Source organism: Oreochromis aureus, linkage group 17 (genome assembly GCF_013358895.1).
Source record: "Oreochromis aureus strain Israel breed Guangdong linkage group 17, ZZ_aureus, whole genome shotgun sequence".
Classification (NCBI taxonomy): domain Eukaryota; kingdom Metazoa; phylum Chordata; class Actinopteri; order Cichliformes; family Cichlidae; genus Oreochromis; species Oreochromis aureus.
In genome coordinates, this window is record NC_052958.1 from 17369253 (window position 1) to 17393793 (window position 24541).

At 39.7% G+C, this 24541-nt stretch overlaps 2 protein-coding genes across 2 annotated transcripts in view; one reads left to right on the forward strand and one right to left on the reverse strand.

Annotated features, from left to right (window-relative positions):
* Nucleotides 1-24541, forward strand: part of LOC116325430 (endosome/lysosome-associated apoptosis and autophagy regulator family member 2-like) — a 79405-nt gene that overhangs the window by 17605 nt on the left and 37259 nt on the right. The window lies entirely within an intron of this gene.
* Nucleotides 1-24541, reverse strand: part of nrip2 (nuclear receptor interacting protein 2) — a 41340-nt gene that overhangs the window by 8614 nt on the left and 8185 nt on the right. The window contains exons 2-3 of the mRNA XM_031746389.2: nucleotides 7949-8263; nucleotides 1298-1380 (exon numbers count right to left, since the gene is read on the reverse strand). Of these exons, the coding sequence (XP_031602249.1) occupies nucleotides 1298-1380; nucleotides 7949-8263 (398 nt within the window). The remainder of the gene's footprint in view (nucleotides 1-1297; nucleotides 1381-7948; nucleotides 8264-24541) is intronic.

Below are 24541 nucleotides of genomic sequence, written 5' to 3' on the forward strand. Positions count from 1 at the left end.
AGGTTCCGTAGCCTCTGCACTCCTGTCCCTTCAGTCTGTTGTACAATATCGCATTTTAGCAGCAACACTTTTGACACAAATATAATTCCAATACATAAAATCAAGAGTAGCACTAACAGTTGTGTTTAAGAGTGAACGTAAGAGGATTTCCACATGTGTAATGCAAAGACAAGTCAGAGGATTGGGACTAAAATATGTAGCTGCTCATCAGTGAGGCTAATCAGAAAAAAAAGGCTTCAGATTCTTAGGGAACATAACTTTTATCCTGTTCCAGAGTGATTGGCTCATCAGGGAAAGAAGAGAAGTCGATGACGTGATGCTCCCATCATGCCTAGTGCTTAATGAACAAGCCTGTGGGAGCAGTGTTATGATCTGAGGTTGCTTCAGTTGATCGGGTTTAGGTTCAGTGATCTAACTACCTGAATAAATGTATGACCATGTTCTTCCATCAACTGATTTTTTTTCTTCCCTTATTCCTATAACGATACAAGAATTCACCCGGGTCCAATTATGAATGAGTAGTTCAGGGAGCACGGATTGGCCACCACAGAGTCTGGACCATAACCTCACTCAGTCTTTGGGATGTGATGGAGAAGTCTTTGCATTGAGGTCCAACTCTCCCATTATTAATGCAAGAGCTTGGTGAAAAATTAATTAAACTCTGACAGAAATAAATGTTGTGACATTGAAAAAGCCTATTAAAGCAATGCCATGGAAAATTACGCTAAAGATGGCCCAACAAAAGAATTTGAGTATGTGCTTTGTGTTTTTTTTAAACGGCCACTGTCTCTCAGCGCTAACCACATTCTACACAGGCATGCGGGTATTAACCTGAACTTTATCCACATTTGGCAAATTCATGGTGTAAATAACTGCACAATATTTGTAGGGATAAAATGTAACTTTGTCTTAGAACTGTCTCCTCACTTTAAAATTAGCACGGAAGTGATTTTCTTTTTCTTAAGGAAAATTATGAAACAGCCACCAGGAATATCCCTAGTGCACAGCCACGGGGAAAAAAAAGATCTTTATTATATATTTGAAAGTTTAAAGACGACATTAAGATCACATCTTTAACAATCTGGAGAAACTTAAGAGCTTTATGTTGTCATTCAGATTTCTCTTTAAAGCTCATTTATTTAAATCCACTTCTTCTGTGAGGTGTCCTTTCTTCTATCCTTGGTTACTTTTTTAATCACTTCAGTATTTGTACTGAGCTGATGTGTTTCTCAGAATAAATTAGGATGCTAATATTAGGTGCATGTGCAGTGAGTGTTTAGAGCCGGGTGTTTCTTACCCCAGCCTCTGACAGCAGGAGGTGGAGATGTGGTTGTGTTGGCTGCCGGTGTTGATGGATGCCTTGACTTCAGTCTCGCAGCACTGTGGGGAAACAGAGGGGTGATTTTTGGTGTCACATTGTTATTTTTTACTGCTTCATTTTGGGACCAGTGCATGCAAGGAAACCAACCAGCCACATGAACAGCACATTAGCTCATTAACTACAGGGAGCGTATAAAGAACGCTGATCTCTCCTGTTTCGAACAAATCTTTTTGGCTGCTTTGTGCTGATATTAATGCCACAGAAAATTCGCAGTTACTGAGTAGGCAGAATGCGGTCGGCTTTTATACACTGTGTGCACCTCAACACTGTGAAACCCCTCACTGTACATGATCTACTGTTTAATTACTGAGGTGCTACTTTGCAACAATACCATTTAAAGTTGATGGTGGAATAACCAGGAGGGAAGAAATTTCACAGACTTACTTTTTGCAATGGTGTAATAAGCCAGCAGTTAAAAAAGCTACTGTAGCTTAATGGTAGCTAGCTTAGCTAACAATACAAAGGAAGAAACCATTAGCTTGGGTCAGCTAACACCTCTGAAGCTTCTATGCATAAATGTTTATACATGCAAAAATAAAATTAAAAAAATATCATGTTAATATGTGCCCAACAAAAATGCAAATGAGTGAATTCCCAATGTATCAATATAATCTTTTAATAGTCAAAATTTTGTCCTGAAAGTACATGGTACATGCTAATGAGAGGTTTGCCCTAATTAACATTGATAGCCTGTTTTATCTCATATTTTCTCAGCTGCTTGTAGTCCACTTTAAGCACTCTTTTGTATTTACTTTTAGTATTTATGCTAACCTAACTCGCCTGGCGATAGATTTGTATTCATCACATAGATTTATATGAACAAAGTTGCATCCTATACCCACCAAAAAGGGCATTTAAGTACATTTTCTTATCTGATTTTAAATCCAGAGTTTTACAGTAGCAATGCAAGCAGGCGTCTTTTGGCCTAATTTCCACTGACATTTGTACTTTTCTTTATGTCACGGGTGCTCTGCTGCCTGCAGGGCGCCTCATGTCACAAAGACATGTTTCATCCTTTGCGCAGCAGATTGTAATGGTTTATTGGAACTGCTGTCTGCAAAGGCCTTTTCCCATTTAGCATCCTCTGAGGTGATTTCATGCAACATGTCCATGTTTGTGGAAAGAAAGCAAAGTACTGGAATAATGAGGTATATACAGAACATATGGCAGCTCTGCATGCATGTCAGAAGCAGTGTGCTGGCACCACCCCCATAAGTGAGCATCAGGCTCTTTTTAGGTATTTTTTCCACCATAAGATGCAGATATATATCAAAGATTCTCAGTCTATTTATAAACAGATTTACTTTCAGATCAACTAAAGCTTCAGTAGCAGAATCTTTGGGTAATTTCCAGTAAGTAGTCATCAACAATCTGAAATATAGTCATCTGTTTCATCTCTCTTACAAATCTAGGACAGTTAGCTTGACAAAATAAGGCATTTAAAAACACTTGGATGATTAGTTTCTATAATTTGCTGATGTTTTACATAAAAGTACAACTAAAAATAGTCAGTACGAGTTGACAGGAACACAAAATCCTGCATTTTTTAAAATTGTATCGTATAAATAAGGAGTCAGTATTTTTAATGTCATGAAAAGAGCGTCTTTCTGTTTTAGATATTGGGCATATTTTCAAACATCTAGTGTCTGCTTGTCCTTCTCTCCTCGTCATCTCCTTTATAAGTCAATACCTTATCTACTTGACCCGAGGATATTCCCCCACTTGGAAGTAAACACGTTGATTTTCCATTTACCTTGTTTTGATCCCTCTCAGTCTGTGCAGACTGAGCTGAGTGAGCAAGGCTTCTTTGTCCTCACTGGCTTATCAGCAGACCCACAAACCTGCTCTTTTGTCTCAGGCCCGGTGGTGCAATAATCCCTCCCCATCCCTGAGGTTTAAAAATAGCAGCCAAACAAGTAACTGAAGAACACTTTGCATTTAATAAGTCGATGATAAAACCCAGCAAACGCACACCGAGTAATGGGTGAAAACGCGGAATCCACTGAAAAAGTGGACTTAAAAAAAGTGTGTGATATTCTCCAAACCCCACAGGGATGAGAAGCTGTTTGATCTCTGTATTGATTTCTTTCAAAGGATAAAATGCGGTTATGTCCTTGGTGTTGTGCATGGCTGCAATTCTCCAAAATTCAAATTCAAAAGGGCAAAATATCATAGTATCAAGCCCACGGTTATAGACAAAGTATAAAATATTCTGCCGCATGTGTTACTACAATTAAACTGTAAAGAACAATAAATCCCATAATGTGTTACTGTGTCTTTCAGTTGTTTCCAGTCTATGATGGCTATGGCACTCAAGCTAGAAGACAGTGTCAAAGTTTTGAGAAGTCGCTCTTTCTTTATGTTTTGTTTCTAAACAAGACTTTCTTGTAATTTCTTTAAGAGGTCTTGAGCAACAGTTCTTCAGGCTTTCTGAGGGTCTTTCACTAATTTTCAGTCCAGTCCTTGTAATTGACCAGATTAATTTTACCTGGCCTAAAAAACAATTTTAAAAAATGCACCCAACTCAAGGGATAAACCACTGTTGTGTATATGCATGACAAAAAACTTAGGAAAGAATCAATTTTAAGGTTTGATCATTTTTAACACAACGATCAACAAAATGGAACAAAATCAGTCATGGATTGGCCTCAGTCAGAGCTTAGTCCTTGGTATTATTGAAGCAGTGTGGGATTATCTGAAGTCATAGCCTGGAGAATTACAACTAAAGACTACTTAAAAAATGAGAGTAAAGCTGCCTGAAAGAGTTCAGGCTGAAGAATAAAGGTGGTTAAACATAAACATTAACTGCCAAACTCATTATAATGGCACAAACTCTGCTTTTGTCTTGTATTCTATGTTTCCATTTTTGTTTTGCTGCACACATTTCCAATTTCCAATTTTTCTGGCAAAATATAAAGAAATGAGGGGCGGCTAGTGTGTACTGCGCAGTACACAAACTCATCTGTATCCAGATGTGAGTGATTCATGGTGGAGGTATGTTGAGGGGGTATTTTCTTATCCTGTCCTTGAGGCTTTTGGAAATGTTTCCAGTTTGCTGGTTTATTGTTCATCGCTTAGTTTACAATTTTAAACACACAGAAAGATGAGAGATGAGTTTTTAAATACACAGCAATGGGTTGTCAAGAATACCATCAAATCAATCATTGGGTATTAAACTGGATGAAATAGCTAAATCCTGTAATTGCAATGAAACAACACCTAAAGGGGTTTGATGCAATAGTAAGGGATGCAATTAAGCTGACTAAAGTCTCATTTGCTTTTTTGATTAATTTACAGACTAAATTAATCATTTCGCCTGTAAAATGCCTGCACGTGCTTATTGTTTTTTGTCTGCAGGGTCAGTTCAAGCAGATATTCTGAAAAGTCAGTATTACTAATTTTATGAGACCTTTCTGCAAATATTTGTCCTTATGTGATATATGTGATCAGTGACCCCAGACTACCAGACTACAGTTAATCCCTAATATGTTTCAGAAAATATATCTAAGAAAAGTGTGGATACATAGTTGTGCATGCAGATTTGTGTTGTTCTACCATCTTCAGAGCTTTTCTCTTTCTGTAAGCTGCTTTTACCTGATCAGTGGTCAATACCTAACCTTGGTGGCAGTTCAGATTGGGGTTTATGATTAGATTTTAAACACTTTCCAAGACATAAGGAGAGAAACTTTCACATGGTTTCATTCACCAGACATGTCGACCGTAAGCTCTTTTTGTCTTTTTTTACTTGATGTCTTTATTTTTCTTTGGTTGACAAATCTATGGCAGTAACCCTGGACAGTCTCTGCAGAGGCTGATGTAACTCAAGGACCAGTGAATTCCTTTATGCAGTACTCGCTGTCTTGGCTTGATGTTACAAAGCTCTATTTAATGATCTACTCAGTTCATTGTATTTCAGACACAGAAGCCCAATAAACAGCACAATAATAAATATCACTACAATATTTTCTATCACATGAAATAGAAAATAAACAACCTGTGCTGATGTTGATGGACCAAGAAGAAGTGCAAATTGTTTCAGTAAACCTATCACTGTAGTTCCAATGCCTGATCTTAAAAAGTAATGTATTATTATTTTAAAAGGTATTAAAAATGATACAAATGAAGTGTGATAATGTGTAGGATTTAATTGGGTCTCTAGTGTGACAGTAAATCAAGTATTTCCACTAAAACACCACCAACCTCCAGGTGTAGGCTTTCTGATCCTTTAAAATTGGAAAATGTGAATATCAAATGCATGGATTCAATTCAGTACATATGAGACCAGAAAACTAATGTTCAGGATCATGATACAACAAATTATAATTAAATTGTAATTTAGTTATAGCTTATAGAGAAAGGGTGAGGAGCTGCTTGGTAGGTAGCTAAGGTGGTTTAGGAATCTTCTTCTGCACTGAGATACCTCTGAATGTCCCTGGAAAAAGTGAGGGAGGTGTAGGGGTAAATACTGGTTTCAGCAAATATTCTTTGACTGTTGCTCATGTGTCTCAATTACTGTAGCTTTGTAGTGATCATGAATCTTCAAAGAGGGCTGATGTCTTGGTAATTTGGGGCTTTTAATGATTTCTTTGAACTGTTCTTTATCCAGGGTGAAATCATTGTGCAGCATACATCTTTAATGGCTTCAAAAAAGTAGAGTTAGTAGCACAACTTTGAATTTATATTGGATTTTCTCTAATTCACGCAGGGTCAACATACAAATATGTACATTTACTTGCTTAAATCTCTTAATAAGTGGTGGTGAAGGTTCTACAGTGTCTTTTAACTTGATAAAGATAATGTCTGTTAACTTCTTCTTATGGATTACAGTTGACTACAGCTGATAGTTTCTCCTTGCCAGCATAAGAAGTATTTGTTTGACAGCACTCATTGGATTGACCAATACTCAGTACAATGGGCAACTCCAAGGAACTCAGTGAAGATCTAAGAAGGAGAATTGTAGTTTATGTAAGCTAAGATGGTCTCAGGAAGCCATTTGTAAACAACTGTAGATTCCAAGTGTACAGTAGAAGTCATTCAGGTTTGTCACCATTTTTCCAAAATCTCGAATAAGAACTGTCCCCCTTAAATGAGGGGAAATTGTTAAGAAACAACCCAGGAACTCCTGGAACACCAGGGTCACTGTCGACAGCGAAGCCAGTTTGGTATCGCCGTAGACTGAGAGGGTGCCAAACAAGAAAGAAGTCCCTGCTCCAAAATCAATACATTCAAGCTTTACTGAAATTTTCTGCAGCCCATTTGGACAAGCCAAATACGTTCTAGAGAAAAGTCTTATTGTTAGAGGAGTAATGGTGAGGCTTTCAAACCTAAAAACAGCAGAACAACTGTCAAGCAGTTGTAATCATCATATATGACGTGAGAAATATACTCTCTCTTTATAGTCATTTCCTGTTCTTTTGAATCAACTGTAGGTTTTTCAGGGAGTTTTAAAGACATGTTGTCAATAATGGATTACAGTTTTCAAGCCTAGAAGTAATAAGACAGGCGATGTTAGGATTTATAGGGCCGAGTGCAGCAAACTCAGTTTTATCTGAATTCAGAAACAAGAAATTAGACGCCATCCAGCCCTTTATGTCTTTAAGACATTCCTGGAGTTTAACTAATCAGTGTGTCATCTGGCTCCATGGATAGATAAAGCTGGGTATCATCTGCATAGCAATGAAAATGTATGCTGTGCCTTCTAATAATAATCTATGTCCATGTTGAGTTGATGCTAAATTCTGTCCACAGCTGTACGTAAAAACTTGAGATGTAGTTATGTAAAAATGATGTCCTTGCAGATAAATGCACATCCTATTTGCAGTAATCTGTCATGTTAACACCAAATACTGATTGGCACAGGCTTCCCGTCCAGTGAGTTAAAATCTAATAGTATCTAGCTTATCCACTATGCTAATGACGTAGGTAGTATTAGACCTAGTTTTGCTTGTTTTATTAGGTCTTTCCTGTATTTCAGTAAAAGTGACTGTTGTTCAAGATTGCTCAACACAATGACCTCAGTTTTCCTTCTGAAAGCACTGTAGACCCACCATTGAACCACTGAAGTATAAGAGTATAAATTAAACTGTGGCATAGGCTCTTTGATGACTCAACCTAGGACTACAAATTATGCTTTACAAGGGCCAGTGTTGGGTACAAGTGGACAAACTAGCCCCCAGGTGGAGAGTTATCTGTTGCTTACCATGTCGGTTAAGCACAAGTTTGGGTAACCTGCAGTAGAAGATTTAATACCATTTTTTGTGTTTCTCTTTGTCATTTTATCCTCCACAGTTTTAAGCCCCTGCACACTTTTTCTTTTATTTGCTGAATCCGTTTTGGGCGCATACAGATGTGTTGACCAGGTTGGACTTATTTAATCACAGTGACTCAGTGGTGTCTGTGGGTCCTGCAGAGCTTTTGATATGTTGTAAAGAGAAAGTAAATGAAGGCTTTGAATGATGAGTCATGGGAGCAGAGTAGTGTGGTCTTTGTCTCCTCTTTTGTTTTCAGTTTGTTTCAGCAGAGCACCGAATGTGGGTGAGCGTAGATTGAGTACGCAGGGTTCAGTACCTTGCACTGAATGATGAGAGCAGTTAGGACAGGCGAGCTCTCCCCGCCCTCGGGCTTCTCAGCTGTCTGTCTGGCTCCGGCCTCGCTGCTGTCGTCCTCCTCGTCCGACCGTAGGCTCCTTTCGCTTTCCTCCAAAGACTCCCTCTCCTCTGTGGAGTCATCGGCCGTGCTCTCGCTCCTCTCCTCGGTGTCAGCAGGTCCGTCCTTGGTGTCGGCCAGTGGGGAGCGAACCCTGGTGCTGAGGTCCCGGCCCTCACCTCTGAGTCGCGTGATGTTTCCCTCCAGCAGGCGACGCTGCACGATGCTGTGAGGTTGCTAGAAGGAAATGCAGATAGGTCTTAGACAGCAGGTTTTGTCAGTACAGACTTTTTGAAACATGCACATAGTGTGTAGTGCACATATAAGGAGAAAAAAAACGCTCTGTAACTCTATAAATAAAATGAAGATTAGTCAGACCACTGTGTACTGAGTGTTAGTGCATACAGCTAGTATATAATGTATGTAGTTTAAAATATATGTGTTAGGAAAAAATAGGCCTGCTTCCTGCATAGGCAAGAAGAAAAGAACAAGATGAGCCAGAGATGTGCAGCTGCTGATGTGTGAATTGGTATATATATGAGGTGTTGCTCAGATCAGAAACTGAAACACGACTTCTTCTGATGCCTGCAGAAAAGAGCCAAGAAATAGATCACTTGTGCATATGAAACAGGCTGCTTTTTAATATTTTGCATTGCAAATGAGTAATTTATGCTCATGAAATGAATCACTTTTGCCCACTGATAGTTCACCCAAATATTTCACATGCATGTTTGCATACTGATGGTTTACACTCTAGAACCTTTTTAAAACAGAGCTTGGAGTTCATAACCACAACCCAAAAAATCCCACAACGTACATCCAAATGCAGCATGCAAAAACAGTTTCATTTCTGGTTAATCAGTGCATGTCAATATCAAAACTAAATGAAAGTTATAGTGTTTATATTTGACTTATTTTAACTTCCTTGAGAAGTGCACGCAGCTAATATCTACGTCATCTATTCTATTTTTATCTTATTGTATATTTTATTCTATTTTATTCTACTGTATATAGTATTTTATTTTATTCTATTCTGTACAGTTGTGTACTGTAATTATTCTTATTTTATTTTATTCTAATTTTTGCTTCATAACTTTTGCACTGTCCACTTCCTGCTGTGACAAAACAAATTTCCCACGTGTGGGACTAATAAAGGTTATCTTATCTTATCTTATCTTATCACCGTTTACAGATGACTGTCCTCATAGACATCATAGTTACAATGCAGAGGGACACATGCTGAAAACAGCTATCTGTTTGAAACCTAAACACTCTTAAATCAAAGTTGCCTCACCTCTATCTTTAAGCTTTAAATATATGAGTTATAAAATAATCCACCTCTCATGGTTTGGCCCACGTGGTTTGGATGTAAGTTGAAGGGGTTTTGTTCCCAGTAGATGAGTCACAGGAATAATTTTTAAGTCTGGTATTATCAGACTTTACCTGTGGACTTTTATTGATCCACTATTTCTTTTGCTATGAATGTTGATTTAAAAAAGCACCGCATTAAAAACAGTCATGAAAATGACTAACCCAAATTTTAAAAAGAAAAAAAGACTTTTTTTGGAAAAAATGTGAGTACTTTTGAATCTGGAGCTGTTAAAATGATTATTTTCTTTGTGTCTGAGAGAACAGTTTAATAAAAACAAAAATGACATATTCTGTCTACCTAGAGTTAGGGTTAGGGTTAGGGTTTAGTTCTTAGACGTTTGAGAATTAAAGCCCTAAAGAAGAAGCTACAGGCCATTTTAGAGTCACCTTCCATCCTCATCCTCCTCCTCACATGCGAGAATAAAACTTTATCTTCATTGAAAAAGTGAAACGCTATCCCAACTAGCTGAGATGAAGGTCGTATTATTAAGACATGAAAGGCAATTCAAGGAGGATGCTAATGCTTTCAAGTCATCACTGTCAGCAGACATAAAAGGCTTAATGCAAGAGGCTTTTATTTGATACACAAACCTAGTGGCCTTTTTTTTTCATCTAATAAACAGTCTTTTAAGTAATCTTAATAAAAGAAAATGTTCTGAAAAAGTTCCTCAGGTTTGAAACTGCATTATAATCAGCATTTTAAAACACAGCCTCCACAGATGGATATTAAAAAGCCTGATTTCTGTTGCTTTAGAAACACAACATGTGGCTGATAACTGGCTGTTTTTTTCCTGGATCACATGAGGAGAAAATTCTATTTAAGCTGCCTGTTACTCCATAATCACATTGTTCTTCCAGCAGTACAAAGCCTGGGTACAGACTTCCAGAAAGTACGCTTTTAAAAGAGCAGGTCACTTAACACCAGCAGAGTCACTGCATTAATAAAACACAAAGGATTCGAAGGAACACTAAAATCAGCAGGATATTAAGAGATGTTCCAATAGTGTTCTAATCACACTTAATGAAAAAAACAACAGCAACAACAACAGCAAAAAAACTCTGGCCAGGCCGTCATAGAATAATTTGTTAATAATTTGGGGTTTCATAGAAATGTTGCTAATGAAATGATGAGGAATAAGAGGAAAATGCACAGACTGGTTGCTTTTACTGTACGTGGACTGTTTTTGCTGCTCGGCTAGGGGGAAAAAAACAAATAAGATGATAATATGTGACCAAAATAAAAAGAATATTTGGCCTGCTAACATGCTATTAGCACCTAACAGCTGGGGCTGTTAGGGATTCAGTCACTGGTATGTTAGGTATCCTGAAGCATTTGAAGTGAACATTTTGACCCGTGAAAAGTCATCAGATTGCCACTGAAACAGACTAACTGGATAACTGTCTCGCCAACCAGCAGTGGCATCTGTCGAGCCGTAAAGTCGCAGTATGAGCATTCTGGGTAAATGCCAAGCCTATAAAGCACATTGCCAGCTGTCTCTCTGCTGTTATCAAAAGCATTGTAATACTCTGTCAAACAACCTGGGAGCTCTACAACCTGTCATACACACCATCTTGCCTCTTGTATCTTTTACCTCATTCTTAATGCAGTTAACAGACCTGCAGGCATTGAACCTTTATAGGAAGTGACGTTTGGCAACTTCAGTCACTCCTGCACAGGCGATTCATCTTGTGGGATTCGTAATTTCTTAGCTCACATGTCCTGACAAATTAAGCAGTTTTTAAAAAATCTACAAGAAGGTTTGCAACAAATGCACAGAAACACTGTTTATGCTCAAAGACAGAAAGGCCAGATTAAAATTTGCCAGAAAACATTTAAAAGAGCCAGCGCAGCTCTGAAAAACATTCTTTGAAAACCTGAAACCAAGATTAACTTGTACCAGAATAATGGAGAGAAAAATGTGGAACGAGAAGGAGAGAAGCAGCTCATGATCCGAAGCCTACAACATTATCTGTCAAACGCGGTGGAGCCAACGTTATGACATCGCTGTCAGTGGAACCGACTCACGAGTGTTTATTAATGATGTGACTGCTGATACTCTCGGCTCAGATTCAGCCAAACGCTGCAAAACTGCAAAAGCAACCCGAGAGTTTCTCACGGCAAAGAAATGGGATATTCTTCAATGGCTAAGTCGGTCACCTGATCTCAGCCCAGCAGAGCAGCTTTTCAGTCACTGAAGACAAAAGACTGAAGGCAGAGACACCCACAAACAAGCAGCAGCTGAACGTGGCTGAAACAAAGGCCTGGCAGAGCATCTCAAGGGAGGAGACACGGCATTTGGTGAAGTTCAGTCATTGAATCCAAGTATTAAAAAAACGATCCTTATATTTAGAAAGCATATATGTTACTTTGTCCAGTTATCTTGAAGTCTCTGAAGATGGAGACTGTATAAAAATGAAAAATGTATGTAATGTAAAACTTTGGCTAAATCCTGCGAGTTAAAATTATTTGATTTAATGTCCTCTCTGGTGTTGTATTGAACAAAAATTACAAAAGAAAAGAAACAATGTCGTTGCCAAAAACGTAACTTCAAAATAACGTGACTACAAGTGGCAGATTAGGTTAACACAGCACATTAATTTCTCAAGTTAATGTGCTCTTTAACAAAAATCCTCAGATTTAGTCGATAACATCTGAATGGCTGCGAGGTCAACATTAACAACTTTGTGTTCTACCAGTGAGAATTTATATAATCAGCCTCCTTTCTCTTGTGATCAATCAACGGCGCGATCTATAAAACTCATCAACGTCTATGTAAGTGATTCAATAACAGCCATCAAACAATGAGTCACTGACAAGTTTTCCTCTGTTGCAAGTTGTGTGTAGTCCACCTCCCAGATCCAAAAACCCTGACAAGATGATAATATGTGACCATCCAACGGCTGGGGCTGTCAGAGATTCATTTGTTGGTATCGAAAGTATTCTGAAGCATTTAAAGTGAACATTTTCACCTGTGATTGTCTCTGAAACAGACCGACTGGATAATTGGACAAAATGGACCAACGATCACCTAAACAATCAGCCATTCTTCTGTCTGTGACCCAACCCAGATTAAAGTTTACATTTTAAACGAAGAGCTGGAAAATAAATTAAAATGAACTATACAGTTCAAGAAAATAAACAAGAACTGGATGTATGATTTGTTTTGGAACACGTACGAGCGATCAGCAGCAAAAGCTGACCTCGTTTCTGTGAAGAAGCGCCATCCAGCCGCTGTGATTGTCTCCGTTTCACTCCTGTTATGACACAGGAGTTATGACGCTGCTATTCGCTTGCCTGTTTATTTTCCACATTACTGGGTATTATTTGATGTTCTGCTCTGATGAACATGCACACACCAACACTGCTGTTAAAGTATTCCTGAGCACAATATGAATGAAGACAAGGACGATTTTCTGGATTGCAAAGCAAGAAGGGGACAGATGGAAACACGACGACTAAAAAACAAATAAGAGGAGGCTTCGGGGCCCTGGAGAGGCGGCTGTCTAACCTTAACACAGCAGTAATAATGTCATCTCATGTCTGGACATGTCTGTGGTCTCACTCTGTTTGATCTGCCATCGCGTTTGAGTGGCACTTCGGTCCATCGCCTCTGCGGACCATCCAGGAGTCTGTTTGCCTGCCTGTCAGCTCAAAGAGCTCAGCGAGCATTTATTCACCTTTTAAAAAAATAATCAGCACATAGTTTAAATAAAATCAGTTTTCTGCCGTGTTTTGTTGTGTCCATAGATCGGTCTCGGCCCGCTGGGCTTCACTGTCGAGCTCCAAAAACAGCACACTTCAAACTAGTAATCACTACTCATGTCACCGAGGTCAATCTAGCCCATTCGTTCCTCACTGAGCTCCAGCTGTGGCTGAGCAGCTCCTCTTTAAATGTCTCCTCCTTGTTTTTCCGCCCTTTCATTTCCTCTCACCTCCCCTTTTCCTTCCCTTATCTCTCCCATCCTTTCCTTTCTTTCTGTCCCCTCCCTCGTCTTATTGTTGTCCTTTTCTCTCTTTACTGTACATCTCCTGTTTCTTTTTATCCCTTTCCTTACATGTAATCATCTCTTATACAGTATATTCCTTTCATTTCCCATTATCTTTCCATTTGTCCCACTCTCTCTCCTCATCCCGACTCCTGTTTTCTTCTGTTACCTTTTTGACTATTTGCTTTCAATTTTCTTTTCTTCCCTAACCTCTTCTCTTTCCTCTTTCATCTTTCATTTTCATTAGAAATGAAACTCTTCTGTGCTTTGGATTCATTCTCCAAACCATCTCTAACTCTGGGCATGACATAATCTCCCCACTTGTCTTTATGTCTCATAAAACAAGGTCCTTCACTTTGGACTTGCTCTGTAGCTGTTTTTCTTCTCCAGTGCTAACTTTGGTTTTCTCTTTCTGTGTTTGTTGTTCCATAAATCATTAATTAATGGCAATTATCCTCTTTATTATACACTTAAATGGATAGAAATGGCATGTGGAGGATAAAAAAAACTATTTTAATTAAATTTATTATTAAGTCTGGTGGCATACCAGAATATTTTTATTCGGCACACAAAGAAAAAGACTTAAATGTCAGACTCCAGCAGTTTGCAGAAGACAGTCTGAGTTTGATTAAAGGTTCATTTGTTGAGATCTTCGGCGCTCTCTTCGGACTGACTCACAGAAACACTGAACACAATCTAATTTTAGCGATTAGCTTCTCCATATGTCCTTTGATGGTTGACGTCTGTTTCTGTTGACCCTCTAACTGCTCTGGGGTCAGCTGGTTTAAGCAAATCACATTTTGCAGCAGGATGGTACCAGCAATCTGCATTTGCTGTTTTACAGTTTAGGGTAAATGCTAAATTTTACATTGCAGGACACACTTTCTACCACTCTAAAGTTTTGACACACTGTCTCATTTAATGATTTTTCTTTATGACTATTTACATTGTAGATTCTCCCTAAAGGCATCGAAACTATGAATGAACACATATGGAATTATTTAGCAAACAAAAAAGTGTGAAATAACTAAAAACATGTTTTATAATTTAGATTCATTAAAACAGCCACCGTTTGCTTTGATTACTGCTTTGCACACTCTTGGCTTTCTCTCAATGAGCTTCATGAGGTCGTCACCTGAAATTGTTTTCCAACAGTCTTGAAGGAGTTCCCAGAGATGCTGCGCACTTGTTGGCCCTTTTGCCTTCACTCTGTGGTTCACCTCATCCCAAATCATCTCGATTGGGTTTAGGTCAGGTGGCTGTGGAGGCCAGGCCATCTGGCACAGCACTCCATCACTCTCCTTCCTTGTCAAATAGCCCTTACACAGCCTAGTGGTATGTTTGGGGTCATTGTCCTGTTGAAAAATAAATGATGGTCTAACTAAATGCGAACAGGATGGGATGGCATGTCACTGAAGGATGCTGTGGTAGCCATGCTGGTTCAGTGTGCCTTCAGTTTCGAACAAATCTCCATGCTTCACGGTGGGAACCATGCATGTAGAGACCATCCGTTCACCTTTTCTGTGTTGCACAAAGACAGGGCGGGTGAAACCAAAAATTTTAAATTTGGACTCAGATCAGACCAAAGCACAGACTTCTGGTCTAATGTCCATTCCTTGTGTTTCTTGGCCCAAACAAATTTCTTCTGCTTGTTACTTTTTCTTGGTAGTGGTTTCTTAGTAGCTGTGTGACCATAAAGGCCTGAATTTTGCAGTCTCCTCTGAACAGTTGATGCAGAGATGTGTCTGCTACTGGAACTCTGTGTGCCATTTATCTGGGCTCTGATCTGAGGTGCTGTTGAGTTGTGATTTCTGAGGCTGGTGACTCAGATGAATTTATCCTCAGCAGCAGAGGTGACTCTTGGAATTCCTTCTTCATTCTTTCCTGGGGCGGTCCTCGTGTGAGCCAGTTTCATCGTAGCACTTGATGGTTTTCGCAACTGCACTTGGGTTAAAGCTTTACTACAGCAATGGTTAGTTAGCAGTGCCTTCAAAGCAAGTTCAACACATCAGGGATATCTTTTTCTTATCTGGCTTCACCAATCAGGCTCACCACAGAAGTTCTTATCAACTTAATAAGTTAACCCAGACTTTCCTAATCCACAGGTGTTTACAGCAAAGAGGTGACACTGGCAGCATCTTCCCAATCACAAGCACGGACAGGGCTGCTGCCAGCAAAGCACTGGAATTTACAAAATCAAGATAAAAGTATAATATTAGGAAAATATGTGGAGGTTAAGCAGGTAATACAAACTAAAAACAACACAGCTGCTGCAGATAAAAAGAAGTGTGAGTGTGTGTGATAAAGCGCTGTATGAATGTGTGTGAGCTTTGAACGCTTTAGAGAGTAAGACTCAAAAAACAAGAACGAAAGCCAGCAGTATAACGCTTCTATCATGAAGATTCAGGAGAATCGGACAGATAAGTACATGTCCCATTAAGTAAATGTTTAGATGGAGCCTGTATATCCCATAATTACAAACAGGAGCTGCTAACTGAGTTGCAATGGCTTTATTTGGCCAAATATAGACTAAAAAAACCTTTCTTATTACGATTAGTTCCTGGATTTCTGTTTATATTTGCCAAACATCAAGGGCAGCATCATCCAATGGATCATCATCCCAAAATAAAGTAACACTAATACCTTTTTTAACATTTCTATCTTAAGGGGACGTTGTGTCAGACTTTGAACATCTCATGAAATACACACTGTGTATTGCTGTGCTGTGCTATGTCTTCAAAAAAATGCTACGCGAGTCAAATTTCCTCCGTTGTGGTCTCAGCACGCTTCTCATCTCGATCCACCGATTGCTTGTTAACAGACTGCGAGTATGTGAATTGGCATGTTTCTGGATTTAATGTCATCTAATCCAATGAAGACAGCAGGCTTCAGTATCCCATAAAGAGACGGTCCATCATACACGATGCAGCCTGCTGCTCTGCCTCGTTTGACAGCGAGTGTTTTTCATTGCTGGAACAGCTGAAGTGAAGTCTGTTTGTTTTGTGAAGGGAGATTTTGGACAACGTGTTTGTGAACATTTTCTTGACTGTAAAATGTGTATTAGATATTGTGGCAACTGTAGGAAGTTTTTGCTGTTTATTCTATCTTCCGATCATAATTAAAAGGCATTTATTGGCATTGTTTGGTTAGAAATTAGCCTTGAGGCAGATGCTTAATGAATCCTTCATCCATATAACTGTTTAAAAGCCATAATTAATCCCATAAGGATAATAAGTTTAAAATATCTGTCATAGATAAAAGAAACAGTACAGCTACAGTTGTGCTCAGAAATTTCAAACATGAATGTCATGGCAGTTTTGAGCTTTTTAATGTGGAATGATTACACAGCATACATCTTTAATAACTTTAAAAAACAAGAGTTAGGTTCACAATTTTTTTATTTATATTGGATTTTCTCTAATCCATACAGGGTCAAAAGTATCCATACAGGCTTAAATATATACATGCACTCACTTAAAAATTCTGTGGTGCTGAAGGTTCTACAATATCTTTCAACCTGACAAGGACATAACCCAGTAACTTTTTGTTAGTCTTGATGATCTAGACTACAATTGGTAGCTTCTCTTTGCCAACATAAAAAAGATTTGTTTGACAGCACTCAGTACTCAGAACAATGGTACTGATCAGTCCAAACAAGTACCAATTCTCCAGAGAGGATTGGTCAAATGTGACCGAAAATTATGCCAGAAGTTTGTTGATGGATACCAAAAGTGTCTACTCAGTGTGCAACTTGCTAAAGGACATTTATCCAAATATTAGTGGGGATGTGAATTAGATCAAATCCATCCATCTTCCTCCGCTTATCCAGGGCTGGGTCGCGGGGGCAGCAGCCTAAGCAGAGAAGCCATGACCTCTCTCTCTCTGTACTCCCCCGGACAAGCTGGAGGATATAATCTCTCCAGCATGTCCTGGATCTGCCTCAGGGCCTCCTTCCGTTGTGGCTAAGCTTCTCATCCTATCTCTAAGGGAGAGGCCAGCCACCCTTCGGAGGAAGCTCATTTCTGCCGCTTGTATCCGCGATCTCGTTCTTTCGGTCACTACACACAGCTCATGACCATAGGTGAGGGTAGGGATGTAGATCAACTGGTAAACTGAGAGCTTCGCTTTTACACTCAGCTCTCTCTTCACCACTACACGTACAGCGTACAGCGTCCACATCACTGTAGCCGCAGCACCAATCCGTCTGTCTGTTTCCCCTCCCTTCTCCCGTCACTTGTGAAAAAGACCCCGAGATACTTAAACTCCTCCACTTGGGGCAGGAACTCGTCCCTGACCTGGAGTGGGCACTCCACCTTTTTTCCGGCTAAGGACCATGGCCTCAGATTTGGAGGTGCTGATTCTCAGTCCCACTGCTTCACACTCAGCTGCCAACCGTTCCAAGGCAAGCTGGAGGCTTCACCCAATGAAGCCAACAGAACCACATCATCGGCAAAAAGCAGAGATGAGATCCTGAGACCACCCAGGTGAAAGCCTTCTGCCACTTGGCTACGCCTAGAAATTCTGTCCATAAAAATGAATTGAATCGGTGACAAAGGGCAGCCCTGGCGGAGCCCATCACCCACCGGGAACGAGTCCAGCTTATTGCCAGCTATGCAGACTAAGCCACTGATGAGTGGTTGTAACTTCTGACCAAAGATTTATGAAAAACACAAAGAGTCATAAAAAGCTTTCCTGTGGGGTTGTTAATGATCCTGCTCAGTCACTTGAGGTTTGCATTTAAACCTGCCATCATCTCAGCCAATATTAAAGGTTTATAATGTTGTACTTTTCTGTCTTATTGTCTAAAAACAAGATTTTTTTTGTTTTTCACATGCAGTCAGAGGAAAACCGAGAGGAGTGTTTTCGCAGCATGGGCACAATTCAAGCCAAAACTGGTCAACTGTCCCGCAGACATCATGTTCCTTTGTGCTCGTTCATACGTGGCCTGTTGCTGATTTTGCTGATGTGGGTCCTGCGGTGACCCCCTGAACACTAACCGGTCCAAACCGGTCTCCCTCCAGTAGGTCAGAAAGACAACTGTTCATGTTTGACTTTAGACCTCGTCTCTCTGTTTTTCTCAGTTTCTCTTCATTTGAGTTTCTCCCTCTGTGAGTCAGATTAGAGGCTGAATGCCATGTGGACTAATTATCTCTGCAAACAGGCTCGCCTCGCCCTCATCCAGCCAATCATGTGACCTCACTAATGCCCTCTTCCTCACTCTGATGGACGTCTCCAGCTGCTGACTTCCTGTCGCAGCGACCGGGAGGCTCCAGCAGCTTTACATCTGCTGCCCACCCACCCGTCTCTACCCTTTCTCCTGTATTACACTACTCTCCTTCTCCTCATTAAGTCCAATAAACCTCAGTGGAGTCGAAGAAAAACCTCAGTGACTGAATAAAGTACAGATGTGCTGAGGGTCTATTTGATGATTTGATCTCATTTAGGAAGACACAATTGATCCACTGATTAGGATTACTGATGTAGCCGTGATTTAAACGGAGCTTTTCAAAAAACGGACCTTTTAAAATTGTGGTTATTTGCTTTCTTGTAGAGTATTTCTGAGTATTTCTTTCCAGACCTGTGTCAGATATTTTATTGACCAAAAGTTGTTGTATTTCTCCACCTCCAGTTTTCTTTGCTCCCAGACTTTCTTTCTACCCTCCGGCAGCTTGTTTCAAAATAAAATTTATTCATGCCCTCCCACTCCGACTGGCTGCAGGTGTGGCAGTTAATGGCTGCAGCTGGAGACGTCAAACCGCGTCCAATGCTGAGTGAAGAGCCGAAGCACATGCTGCTGCACAGCAGAGACTCCAGCACGATGGTTCAGGATGCTAATTTTGTGGCTAAGCTCACAAAATAAAAGCTTGAGTGAAGTGTGTGCTGAGGCTGAGCGCCACAGGTTAATAACACAGGGAAAATAATGAATTCAGCTACACCTGATGTGAATTTTCCACTGTGAAACAGCTGGTAACGGTGTAGGTTTAATCCCAGCTTAATTGCTTTGTCGCTGTAGCAAAAGCAAACAAAAGAAATTCATGTCTGTTTTTTTTAATAGAACAATGATTAGCTGACAGTGTGTTTGGCTGTGATCAGACAGACACTTTTTGTAATGCCTTCCAGAGTTCTGACTTACTTTTTAGTTTTCTGTCTTTATTTATGTATTAAGTATATTGTGTAGGCATTTCTTGGGTGGTTTCTTTTAAAATCTAGTTTCTGTTAGTGTCTATAGATCATTTATATCTGATTCTTTGTATTTTGGTTAATGTTACTGCAGCCTCCACTAGTATTCTTGTACACATTTGCTGTGTAGGTCTGCTGTCTGTGCTGAGCTACTTCCTGTTTTACTTCTCATTAGCTTGTCTCCCTCGTATATTGTCTTGCTTTACTTACTGTATGTCATTTACCTTAATTATGTTCAGCTGTGTTTAGGTTCCCTCCTGTTTCCGCTTCCCTCGTTATCTCATGTGTATTTATAGTTTGCCTGGTTTCCTGCCTCATTAACTCTTACTATATTCCACGTGGTTTCTCCAGTGTCTTTTGATTTATTTATTTTTTATTTGGAGATTATATGCCACAATAGCTTTTTTCTTTTGTTTTAAACTGCAGTCTGCATTTGTCCCCAGTCTTCCTGCATTTAAGAACGATAGCATGACATGTAGATGAATGAATGTTCAAATAACAGTTATTCAGCTGTCCAATGATCGCTGTCCTGCTTTGTCTGTCATCTTCACCAGCCACAGCATAAAAGCTGAAGTACATACAGTGGCTTCAGAAAGTATTCAGACTCCTCCTCACTCTTTTTAAACTTTAGTTTGTTTTAAGTAAAAGATTCTTGAAATTCTGTCCTCATGGGAATTAATGAGAAAAAAAAGATTTTAAAAACTATGTAGCTAAATCAGGGTCAAAAGTTGTATGCCTTTGAAAAAGTGATTGATCCTGAAATTCTGAAAAATTTAATACTGAAAAAGTAAAAAATGTTTTTTTAAAAACCCAAATGAATTATTTTGACTAATTTTTTTTTAATGTAAATCTTTTTTCTTTTTTCTACAGTTTCAATTTGGGGCTTTTGTTCATTCCCTGAAAACAACCAAACTGAACATATAACGCTGGGCTCTGGGTGCCATTTTTAACACTTTTGGGCATTTTATAGGCATAAATGACCAGTGAATTAACTAGTCACAGAGAAATTTCCTAAACATTTTTGTTTTGCTTCCAGTTGTAAAGATCACAAACACCAAAACGAAAGTTGGATCAGGAGGTCTCGTTTCTCACACCTTGCCAGCATCTCTGTCCCCTTCTCTTGCTTCCTCTGCTCTGCTGTGTGGGTTGTTGTGTCGTATTTGTTTTTGTCTGGTATTTTTAGCCTCTTGTCTTCCTCTATGGCATCGAGGGAGCAGCTGAGGGAGTGTTACCGCCCATCCAAAGCTCCGGATGACAGAGAGAGAAGTGTTCACACTAACCCCTCTCCAGCCCACCTAATTGTCCTGGAGCTAATAATAAAGCGCTAACCGATGTAGCAGACAAACTCTCTAGAGATCTGGGAGATCTGTGACCCTGTCATTGTTGCTCTCAAGTGCTGCTTCACCCTCTGGGGAATACAAACAATTCAGTTCAGGGAGTGGATATGAATGAAAATCAAAACCTGATGGAGGATGAGGTGTGCTGCACACCACGTGACTACAAATTCACTTCTCCAAAGGACAGGAGATCAAAAAGTCCATGATATTATTGATGACAGCCTGACACATCCCTACTCCGATGTCTTCCTGTCTTTAAAGGCACAGTTTACTCAGTGCCATTTTATACATCAAGATTGTTTTGAGTCAGTTGCCCAGTTTTGGAGATACCGAGAGATAATAAAATGGAACCAATTGCCATTTGCCAGGCATAAACTCAGTGTACATCTCACTTTCCCAAAAATCAGTTGCTCAAGTAAAATCCACAAATCAAATTTATTTCTTCTAAACTACATTTGACAACAAAGAATGCCTCCATCTTCCAATAATGATACGCAGTCTTGTGAGAGCAGGACGGGATGCAAACATTCATGGCATCCCTTCTTAGCTGCTCAGCTTGCAGGCTTTCAGCTTCAACGCCAGGGTTTTAATCAAATGGACAAATGCTGTTTGTTCACTTGAGATGTTCTGCCAGTTCTTTACTGCAGCTGCCTTCAGCTGCTACATGTTTGTGGGTCTCTCTGCCCTCAGTTTTGTCTTCAGTAACTGAAAAGCTGCTCTGTTGGATTGAGATGAGTTGACGCACTTGGCCACTGAAGAACTCTTGGGTTGCTTTTGCGCTGTGCTTTGGGTCATTATCCATTTGCACTGTGAACCATCATCTGATCAGTTTTCCAATATTTGGCTGAGTCTGAGCAGAGAGTACCCTCTGAACACTTCAGCATCTATCTTGCTTCGTCTATCAGTAATCACATCATCAAAAAACACTAATGACACAGTTCCACTGGTAGCCATATATGCCCATGTCATAATACTGTTTCTACCATGTTTGACAGATGATGTCATATACTTTGGATCATGAGCTGTTTCACTTGTTTTACATATTTTTCTCTTTTCATTGTTCTGGTATAAGTTAATCTTGGTCTCATGTGTCCAAAGAATGTTTTTAAGACCTGTGCAGGCTCTTTAGATGTTTTCTGTCAAAGTCTAATTTGGCCTTCTTGTTCTTAAGTGTAAACAGGGGTTTGCACCTTGCTGTAAACATCCGTATTTACATTCATGAAGAAATTTCTTGTAAACTGTGGCAATGCTACACCTTCCTGTTCAGGAGTTTTCGTGACTTGGTTAGATGTTGTAAAATTGTTTTCTTAACCATGGAACTAATACCATGGTTAGTGCATTAAGTTTTTTTAATAATGTACCAGATTGCTGATTTGCCCGCTCCACTGTGGTGGAGTACAGAGGCCAAACTACAGAAACTGTCATTTACAGACCTAACTGTATTACCATAGGACTGTTTTACTGTAGCTCTAGTCTGATCTGATGCACCTGACAAATACAACCACAGTATCTATATAACAGAGAAAACTAAATTTTAACACTAAAGCAAAAATATTTTTAAACAACAGTAGCTAAAAAGTAAGGCACAAAGGGCACTACAGGCAAAAGTAAAGATCTTTTTATTTTCAGGATGAACTGTCCCTTTAAATAGATGATCGGGGTTTATTGGTTTAAATTGGACACAGTGCTTAGTTTTATTTAAAGTAGAGCTCACTTTTTTTCACCCTCTATAAGCTCCTTCTGTGCCACCGTTTTACACCCAAGTCTAGTTCTGTAGCGTTTGATCATCCTCAGATGTACCTGGAGACTCCAGATCTCTTGATTAGACAGGCCTACAAACACACACACACACTCAGGCTTCTGACTCACTCGTCTGTAAGAGATCAAACCGACAGCTAAGCTGCAGGGTGAGGAATGAGCGAACTGTGCGGCAAAAGTAACACCAACAGGAGATTTCATTTCGAAGCTTAAGTAGTGCAATACTTTAGGAGAAAAGTTTTTTTCAAAACTGTGAAATTTGTTCAAATTAGCTGATTTTATAATGTGGAAGTCCTCGATATTATGCACCTGTGCTGGAGGTACCCGTTTTCCAAAAGACTAGCCTGAGTTATGCAATCTTATCCTTTACTGACAGATACAAATATTTAACATTTCACACACTGTGGACAAAGTAATGGTGAGTATATTTATAATAACTGAATGAACTCTGCTGATAAGGACCATTTAACATGTCTGAACGCTCAAGACAAACTTTTACGTACTTAACAGCCACTTTGTTAGGAACACCTGTTCAACTGCTCATTAATACAAATATCTATTACGTAATGACATGGTGGCAAATCAGTGAATCTAAGCATGATCAAGACGACCTGATGAAGTTCAAACAGAGAATCAGAATGTGGACGAAAGATGATTTTGAACATTGCGTGGTTGTGTTTAAATGCTGGGATTACACGCCACAGCCTTTCTGAGTATCATTGCTGGCCATGTCCATCCCTTTATGTCCACGGTGTCCCCATCCTCTGATAGCTGCTTCCAGCAGCATCACACTCCATGTCACAAAGATCAAATCATCTCAAACTGGATTTTTGAACATGACAGTGAACTCACTGTACTCAAATGAACTCCATAATCACTAGATCATATTCCAATAGAGCCCCATTGGGATGTGGTGGAACAGGAGATTCACCTCACAGATGTTTCCTGCACCTTGTTCAACTTCTAACCCCAACCTAAAGCTGTGTGTACGTGTGATTTTTGGCTTTTGAAAATTGTTCTTCTAAAAAAAAAAAAAAAAAAATCATCCTTTTGTCTAACTCGCATTAAAATATTTACAAATCTTATTTCCCATTGTCCAAACTACACTCGGTGTGGTTTATGTTTAAGGGTTAAACCTGATTTTTAGGACTAGAGTTAGACCTAGTGTTAATCCCATGATGGTTTAGACCTCACAGAGTCTTCTACGTTTGTCATGTCTCTCAGGCTGGAGCAGCTTTGGTGAGCACATGTTGAGTGTGTACAGTGGAAAGCATCGTGGTTACACAGTGGTTACACAATAACTCGCTCTATGCTGAGCTCAGGTGTTGATGTTTCCAGCCCAACACAAACACTCATCCTCTCCTGTTTACTCTTCTTACATTTTCATATGCCTGCTCAGAGATTTGTATTGTGTTGCATAAAACGGCCCCACTAAACTGCACCTCCTCCCTGACTCCACCTCCAGCTGTCTCTTTCCTTCCCCTCCGCCGCTCTTGTGTTCGAGAGGTGGATTTTGCCCTTTTCAAGCTCAATGCTCCCCTGACTCCACAGCCAAACATGGCTGGAGTGATGCTGCTGCTGCTGTTGCTGCTGCTGAAAGTGAAATGACCTCAGGCTAAAGAGCAGCAAAACAAATTCACTCTTACATAACGGGCTCTGCTGTGCTGCTGAATTACTCACTGCACAGGACAGGCCAGCAAGTTCAAATTAACTGGAAGGAGACGACACTACAGCAAAAAATAAATAAATAAAAGCGAGGTTGTGGACATTTTTTATTGATTTTAAGTAAGAGGATTGTGTAGCATCATATTCTTTCATTATCATAATTAACCTTCAAATGGCCAAGTTATGACCCCAAGATTAAATAGCTTGTGCAACAACC